This window comes from Vollenhovia emeryi, unplaced genomic scaffold (assembly GCF_000949405.1).
Source record: "Vollenhovia emeryi isolate VEMERY1.0 unplaced genomic scaffold, V.emery_V1.0 DF939966.1, whole genome shotgun sequence".
In the NCBI taxonomy this organism is placed as follows: Eukaryota; Metazoa; Arthropoda; class Insecta; order Hymenoptera; family Formicidae; genus Vollenhovia; species Vollenhovia emeryi.
This window is the reverse complement of record NW_011966400.1, coordinates 6,481-15,391: the sequence shown is the minus strand read 5'-3', so window position 1 is coordinate 15,391 and position 8,911 is coordinate 6,481. Positions and strand designations below refer to the sequence as shown.

At 47.0% G+C, this 8,911-nt stretch overlaps 1 protein-coding gene across 1 annotated transcript; it reads left to right on the top strand.

Annotated features, from left to right (window-relative positions):
- The first annotated feature begins 2,763 nt into the window (after positions 1-2,763).
- Positions 2,764-7,016, top strand: LOC105556513. Its single transcript, XM_012003612.1, has 4 exons — positions 2,764-3,851; positions 3,919-4,444; positions 4,976-5,869; positions 5,916-7,016. The coding sequence occupies exons 1-4, from the start codon at positions 2,764-2,766 to the stop codon at positions 7,014-7,016; spliced, it is 3,609 nt and encodes a 1,202-aa protein (XP_011859002.1).
- The last annotated feature ends 1,895 nt before the right edge of the window (positions 7,017-8,911 follow it).

The window sequence follows — 8,911 nt, the reverse complement described above, 5'->3', positions numbered from 1 at the left end:
TACTACTACTACTATTTTGAATTTATTAATTTTGCCATCAGATTAATGTTCAGTTACCTGAAAAATTTTTCATTTTGCATAAAATATAATTTAAAAATAATTAATAGATTCTTCATGATGTGTGTACAGACGGGTGGTAATCATATCTATCCGTTAGAGAATAGCTATTTTGTACTCTAAATGGTAAGATATAAATGCACCCATGTGCACATATGGGTAGCAATTTACTCCATTTGCACGATTTCTTATATGAACACATACTTATTTAACACAATGCACAAGATGATACTAATATTTGCAACTTTGTTTAATAAATAAAATGCGTTAATTTCATGTGTCGATCCAAATAACAGCGTATTTTTTATTGTGATGAGATTTACTGCGCTAATCGTAAACTGCAGATGGAGAATCTGAGTTTATATTTTAACTGCACATTATAAACCGCGCTTAGCGCAGAATGCATTTTGACAGTATTAACTGCGACCAGCGCAGAATGCATTTTGACAGTAAACACTGCGATCAACGCAGAATGCATTTTGACAGTAGTCACTGCGGCTAGCGCAGAATGCATTTTGACAGTAAACACTGCGATCAACGCAGAATGCATTTTGACAGTAGTCACTGCGGCTAGCGCAGAATGCATTTTAACATTACTTATTACTACAATTGCCTTTATGCTTAAAATCTGTAAAAAAATATTAATGACATCACTCGAAATCAATAAAAAGTGAAAACTTTAACAAATCATAACTGTGGCCATAATAGGTGATTTTACATATGTTTTACATTCCTCAGTTTTTGACATTTTGTCTTTATTTCTGTTGATCTTGCAGATATTGTATTTTGTCCATCTCTTCCTCCAGTATTATTTTTTTTGGTAATTGCGTATATTTTGACCCTTAACATAAAGTCCAACATTTGGATCCTATGTGAATAACACTCGTTATTCTGGTCAAACCAATGGTCATCTGCATTTTCGACGTGTTTTACACAAATATCAAGAAATTCTTTCTTCACATTTTTAAAATGCCAATACTTCTTGTGCCATGAATTCAATGCTTCAAGTTGAAGAGCGACAATATTCGTAAAAGTATCCGTTGGTCTTGATAGCCATTTAATTTCAGGTTCATCTTCGTCTTCGTGTTTATATTCACGTAGTTGAATATAGATCTCGTTATCATTTAATCCTTCCATCGGTGTTTTTAAATTTGTTTCACGGCAGCTGTCACATTTAGTATTTTCGTAACTGTGACGAGCAATACCCTGCAAAATATGCAATTGAGTAGATAGGCTAGGTTACTACTACCTCAAGGCCGCCGCGCACGGCGCGGGGAGGGGGGTATGCAGCCGGGGTGGGGGTGGTGGGGAAGCCCCACCCCCTTCCACACGCCCACATGGGGTGGGGGGAGGGAAGTCCCACCCCTTTCACACGCCCACATGGGGTGGGGGCAAGGCCCCACCTTCGCACAGGCCCACGTGGAGGTGGGGTCCAAGCCCTCCTCCACACAGGTCCGCGCGGAGGATGGGGGCAATGCCCTCCTTCCCGGACAGCATACCCGCGCTCCCGCGCCGCCACGCGGCGTCCTCGGTTACTACCGGCGCGCCATCGCGCAGAGCAACAGAGGCAATGAGTCATGCACGCGCGAGCCGCATGGATCCCCCCCCCACCACCATAAGAGAGAGAATAAAATAATCGCGGAGAAAAAAAGCCGGCTCGCCGGGACTCGAACCCGGCTCGCGCGGCTGACAGTCTGACGTCAAACGCATGCGGCTATCGCGTACACTTGAAGACACAGGGGAAAGAACCGAGTATATAGGTTGCGTACACTGCGTGCGCACTATACTATAGGCCGGTTCTACCCCGGGAGCTCCGAGGGGAGTGCGGGGCGGGGGTATCTAGCCACCTAGCTGCGGAAACAATATAAAAAAAACGACGGCTCGCCGGGAGTCGAAACCGGTTTGCATAGGAAACCGGTTTGCATAGAAGTCGCTCGCGCGCGGTGATGCGTGGAGAGAACATCTCTCTTGCGATGTGAACGGTATAAAATTAGTGTCAAGCATACGAGATTTAGTGGTATGACTAGTCCTCATCGTAAGTGTTCTGAGTTGTAGAGTTTACGCAATATCCGTGCGAGTAGTGGTCTGTATGAGGTCATCTATCGCCGCCAAGCATCTTTCTTTCTCTCGTTGTGAATGGTATACATGTATAGGCAAGCATACGAGAAGTCCGGAAGCGTTCAAGGATATGTTGTTTTCAGTTTTTTATCGGGTAGGTGCGTCAGGTTGCTCATCCGGCGTCCCGTGGGCGACGCAGGAGGAATAAAAAGTGCGAGCGATCGGGCGTTGGTCGCATCGCGTATCGCGTCTACCGTAGAGGTCTGTTATGAGCAGGTCCACTAATTGTACGAGAGACCGTATTGACGAAGAAGAGGATATATATTGCTACGAGACGGTATCCTCGAACACGTCAATAAACGATGTAGAGCAGGATGAAGCGGCGAGTAACAAAAAATATACCATATGCGAATGTGTGGTGAAGGAAGATGCGCGATGGAATGTCGCGAGTTATTATACGAGGAGAGAAATTGGCGCCAATTGTTCGCGCGAAAAGTTATGGATAGAGACAACGCTGTGGTTCAGTAATCGAGCGCAGACGTATATGCGTAGAATACTACCGAATAGATGGTGTCTCGATAAGGAAAAAGTACGTATTCAAGAGCGAGTGAGATTCAGATATCCAGAACGAAGCGAGGTACGCCAATTATGTCTGAAAAGCCCAAAGCGAGCGAGCTGATCGATAACGCGGCGAATGTTGTCGACGAGGACGATTTTCGCGCGTGGGATCGTCGATGCGAGGAGTGTTTGGAATCGTTGAGGCATGAATGTCGCAGGTGTCCGAATACTACCGGAACGATCACTTCCCTTGTCGCTTGGATAGTGCTGTTAGAGGGAACGAGGACCGAACTGCGAGGTCGCGTAGTTCGCGCGGGTGCCGGTCACGATGGATTCAGATGGGTGGAGATGGAGACTGCGTTTCAGAGACGGATATTAACCGGTGCGGTAATCAATTTTCGTTACATCGAGCCTAGAGAATTTCTCGAGAACGTCGGAGAAACGGTGATGGAGAAGGTACGCGAGAATTTGGAAAGACACAACTGTGTGAAAGTCAACACGGTGTTTAATGGGAAATTCGTTGCGTTAGAAAAGACCGCTGTAAAGAGCATCGTCACGAAAAATCGACAGCTGTTTCGCACCGCAGATCTGTACGAATGGTACGACACGGTGATGGAGACGACATTGGCGAAATTGGAGGAGTTTCAAGAGCGCGACAGCGGGTGGGCGCTGTCGCGCATACTGAATATAATGATCAACGTAAATATGTGTAATCCTATGCGCGCGGGCTGTTGGATCGATATGCCGCCACAGGTAAAAAAGAAGAAAGCGATCGTGAACGTACGATCGACGGATAACGCATGTTTCGCGCGGGCGGTGGTTGCGGCTTTGTATCCTACCATGACGAATGCCACGAGACGGAATCGGTATCCCGATTATCAAACGGTGCTGAAGCTCGATGGAATAAACTTTCCTATGAATCTGCGACAAATCAGAAAATTCGAACGGCTGAACGAGATATCTGTCAACGTGTTTACCACGAGGGAGGACAAACCGGATGGAAAGATCGTTCCGCTGTATCTCACCGAACGCAAAAGAGATGTTCACGTAAATCTGTTCTATCTGTCGGATCCGCGATACGGCCTCCAGGTGGGCCATTTCGCGTGGATAAGGAATCTTTCGCGATTGGTCGGGTCTCAGTTTATCAAACGAAGAAACAAGAAGTACATTTGTGAGCGGTAAGTATTACGAGGGAGAGAGAGATAGTACATGTGAAGTGCAGACTAATAATCAAATTACTTCCAGATGTCTGCATTATTTCCATTCGATGGAAAGATTGTCCAAGCACAATGTGGATTGCGAAAGGATGAATGACTGCGCGATCATTCTTCCGAACGAGGACAACAGGTGGCTCAGCTTTCGTCATTACGAGCGAAAAGAGAGACTTCCGTATGTGGTATACGCCGATCTGGACTGCGTCTTGGAGAAGGAGCGAGAGGAGAGTGAGTGTGTATCGCGAAGCACATTTACCTATCAACGTCATACAGTGTTCAGCGTTGGCTATTACGTGCGATGTGTGCAAGACGAGAATGCGACGACGACGACGTACAAATCGTATCGCGGTGAGGATTGCATGGCGTGGTTCGTGCGGGAATTGAACGCCCTTGCGCATCGCGCGAAGCAGATTCTGGACGCGGTCGTGACTATGCAGTCGCTTACGTCAGATGAGATGCGTAGCTTTTGGAACGCGACTCGTTGCCACATATGCGGAAAGCCATTCGAGCCGAATGATCGGCGCGTTCGCGATCACTGTCACATACCCGTTACAGGGGTCCGGCTCATGCGCCTTGCAATATAAACTTCAACAATTCCTTCGTAATTCCGGTGTTCTTTCACAATCTCTCGGGTTACGATGCGCATTTCATTGGCTTTGTTTACACCGTAAAATTATTTGATACGTGAACCAAAATGATGCGTACCAAATGTTAAATCCGACTGCGTTTACACCATGTGTATTAAGTGTGCAAAAAAGTACATTAAGGTTAGGTTTGATACAGAAACGTATTATATTTAATTTGGTTGGAAAATCGGTGATCCTTAGATTGCGATGGATTCGGAAAATATTATCAGTTGTTTATTTACAAGCTTAGTCGGACTTTTAAAAATAAGTCAAGATTTTCGAAGAAAACCTCATCTCACCTAACCGTAACGTTCCTTCGATAATTATTATTTAATGCGCTACAGTTTACACCGACACAAAATTACTTGATACGCATACTAAATTGGTACGATACTCCTTTTGCAAGCGTATCGTACCAGTTCAGTACGCTATCGTTTACACCGCTGGACTAAATCAATTTAGTACGAATATAGTACCTCATACGCGTATCAAACGATCGGTGTAAACAAGGCCATTATCGAAGAGATCGCCAACGGTTTCGAGGGTAAAGTGGAATTGTTACCGTTGACCAAAGAAACGTACATCTCGTTTACGAAAGTCGTTCGGAAGACGTCGTCGGGAAAGGGACGCAATTGCGTGAAGCTGCGATTTGTAGACTCGTGTAAGTTTTTAAGCGCAAGCCTCGCGAAATTGGTGTCGTATCTGGACAAGAACGAACTGCGAATAACGCGGTCAGCGTTCTCGAGTCTCGACGACGACGATTTCGAAGTGCTCACGCGCAAGGGTGTGTTCCCGTACGAGTATGTCGATAGCGTCGATCGGTTACGCGAGACAGAGTTACCGCCCCGCGAGGCCTTTTATAGTTCGTTGACTGGCGACAGCGTCAGCGTTACCGACTACGAGCACGCGGTCACTGTGTGGCAACGTTTCCGCATCGGTAATCTCGGCGAGTATAGTGATTTATATTTGAAAACGGACGTTCTATTGTTGGCGGATGTGTTTGAGAATTTTCGTGACAACTGCATGCGGAGTTACGACTTGGATCCCGCTCATTATTACACGTTACCGGGGTACACGTGGGACGCGATGCTAAAATACACAGGTGTGCGATTCGAACTGCTGACCGACGTCGATATGCTCCTCTTTGTGGAACGCGGTGTACGCGGTGGTCTGAGTCAGTGCTCCCACAGATACGCGCAAGCTAACAATAAGTATCTTGCGTCATACGATCCGTTACAAGAGTCGACGTATCTCATGTACTACGATGTAAATAATCTGTACGGATGGGCTATGTGTGAAGCATTGCCGTACGCGCAGTTTCAATGGGTCGATGATGTCAACGCGGAAAGTCTAGACGTAATTGGCTGTGACCGCAGATTCCGATATCGGTTACATTCTTGAGGTTGATCTTGCGTATCCGCGCGAACTTCACGACGCCCACGCGGATCTTCCGTTCTGCCCGGTGCGCGCCCCACCTCCCGGCAAGGTCACCGAGAAGCTTTTAGCGACGCTTCACGATAAGTCGCGCTACGTCATACACTATCGTAATTTGCAGCAATGTGTACGTCATGGGTTGCGTATACTTAAGATTCATCGCGTTTTACAATTCGCGCAATCGCCGTGGCTGCGTGGATATATCGAATTGAATACGATGTTTAGAGTCCGTGCGAATAACGAATTCGAGAGAACTATGTACAAGCTTATGAACAACGCGGTGTACGGGAAGACCATGGAAAACGTGCGCGAGCACGTTGACGTGCGTCTTGTGACGCGTTGGGATGGAAGGTATGGAGCGGAAGCGCTAATTGCTAGGCCGAATTTTCACAGTAGAAGCGTTTTCTCTGAAGATCTGATGGCCGTCGAGTTACGGAAACTCGAGGTGATGCTCAACAAACCGATATACGTTGGCATGTTCATCTTGGAGATAGCGAAAACGCGATTGTACGAGTTTCATTACGAATACATGGTACCGTTATATCGCGGTCTTTGTAACATAATGTACACGGACACGGACAGTCTGATCTATTTTGTCGCATGCGACGACATTTACGAGGATATGAAATGCTTCATCGAAAGATTCGACACGAGCGACTACGCCAAGAACAACGCGTACGATATGCCGCGCGCGAACAGGAGCGTTCCGGGTCTGATGAAGGATGAGAATCGTGGCGCGATTATGGTAGAATTCGTAGGGTTGAGAGCGAAGATGTATGCCGCGAGGGTGCTCGGACAGAGCGATACGAAAAAGGTGAAGGGTGTAAAGAGAAACGTAGTCGAGAGAACGATAACGTTCGACGATTTCACGCGAACGTTGCGCGATATGACGGAGCAATCGAGATCGCAATTCTGTGTGCGTTCGCGACTGCACGAGGTGTATACCGTGTCCGAAACGAAACTCGCTCTCAGTCCTTACGACGACAAGCGATACGTCGTGCCCGAATCGTGCAACACGTTGCCGTGGGGACATTACGGGGTGCCGCAACAAGAAGAATACTACATGTAAACACCTTTATTGTATAATGATAATAAAGTGTTACAATATTTCTGTGTTGTGTATCCACGAATTGTGCGACTTATCCATTCCTAGCCACTTTACGTACGCCTCGTTGCCTTTTCTACGTAGAACCTTCTCCACCAGATAAATGTCGGGATTGGCGACTCGTGATAATTCGTATTCGTAGAAACCTCCAGATATTGGTTGTCCGCGATAATCTTTCAGTAGATACGTCACAGGATTTGTCAGCTGTACCTTGGCGATGCGAAACACCTCTGTAGTCCAATTGGGTGTGTAGCCTTTTTCGAATATCGTTTTGAATTTGCTCACGCGCACCGAATCGTCGATTTTGAATCGTCCTGGAGCGGCTATCTTCGTTCGACTGTACACCGTTTTCAAGAGTTTCTCGGCAGCCTCAGGCGTCACGTCTACGGGTCGCATACGGATCGTTCGATGTACGCGACGATTGTATCTCGACAACAGATTCGGCAGTTCGTTGATCCACACGTACGATCCGTTGAGTGTGAACATCTTCCACATGTCGTTCTTGAGCGTACGATTGAATCGTTCCACCACCGAGGCTTTCATCACGGAATACGTAGAGTAATGGTTGACGCGACGTTGTTGCAATACTTCTCGCACGTTGACGTTGTAGAACTCCTTCCCCTTGTCCGTTTGCAAATTTTTCGGACATCGCTTGCTCTCGCGAAAGAGTTTGGAGAGGGACGTGGCCACTTCCTTTCCACCCTTGCTCTTGAGTGGCACAGCCCACGCGTACTTGCTCAACACATCGATGATCGTCAGTATGTACTTGTGACTCTTATTGAATCGCGAATACGGTTGCATTTCCACCACATCGGCCTGCCACAGATCGTCGTATCCTCGCACTATGACACGTCGGCGTGGAAAGTTCTTCCGCGCCGGAGCGTGCAGCTCCTCCACGAGTATTCGTTTCTCGACGCTCATCGTTCTTTTTTATTCAGGTTATAAAAGATCGAGAAGTTCTTGTAATCGAGGATGTTCTCCATGCTTATTTTGCAATCGCTGCTATCAACTCTTTCACAGCGTTCTGCAGAATAAGATACTGTTTGCTGTGTAAGCCAATATACGTTTCCAGATTCGATGCCGTGTTAGTAACATCGACGACGGCCATATTTATGTCGAGCGTTCCTTTGTCAATTCTTTCGCCGAGTGTTTGTTGCAATGTTTGCAACTTTTTTTCTTGCGCGTCCACGAGTATCCTGTTATTCGCCATGTGCATCACGCTTTGCCCTATCAGGTCATACAACTCCTGTAGTCTACGTTCATGCTTATTCATTGTAGACTGGTTGCTCTCGAGCGTTGTTTGTATCTCTCCGATCCTCTTCTCGAACGTCTTCGCGCTCTCTTCCACTCGATGTGAGACCGCGCGAATCGCAGTATCCACATAGTTTTTACTCGTCGCGTCGTTCTCGGCATGAGGTTCACCTATACGTCGTATCTTACGCGAGCGTCCGTCGTATTCGCCATCAGTGTTTAGTCTCAACGTATTGTCGAGCACGTACTTCCGCAAAGATACCATCGACGAACGCGCTTCGTTCAGAGCGATTGCGTCGTCCTCGTGTCTTTCACGAAACATGCCAAATTTGTTGACAGACATGACGTCCTCGGGTGTGCGAACCGTACTGCTGACACGATCGGTGAAAACGGATTAATTTATAATGAATCCGGCCTCGCGAAGCTCCTCGAGTATCGAAAGAATTTCGTTGTCGTGAGCGGTGTTGCCGGCGAGACGAGAGGAATCGAGCAATCGAAGACGATCTATCAATTCGTTGGGATCGTTCCAGTGAACGTAATCTACTTTGTTATCGGTTACTCTCATGGTTGACGGGACGCGGGTCACACCCGCGCCTTTTTTCTTATCA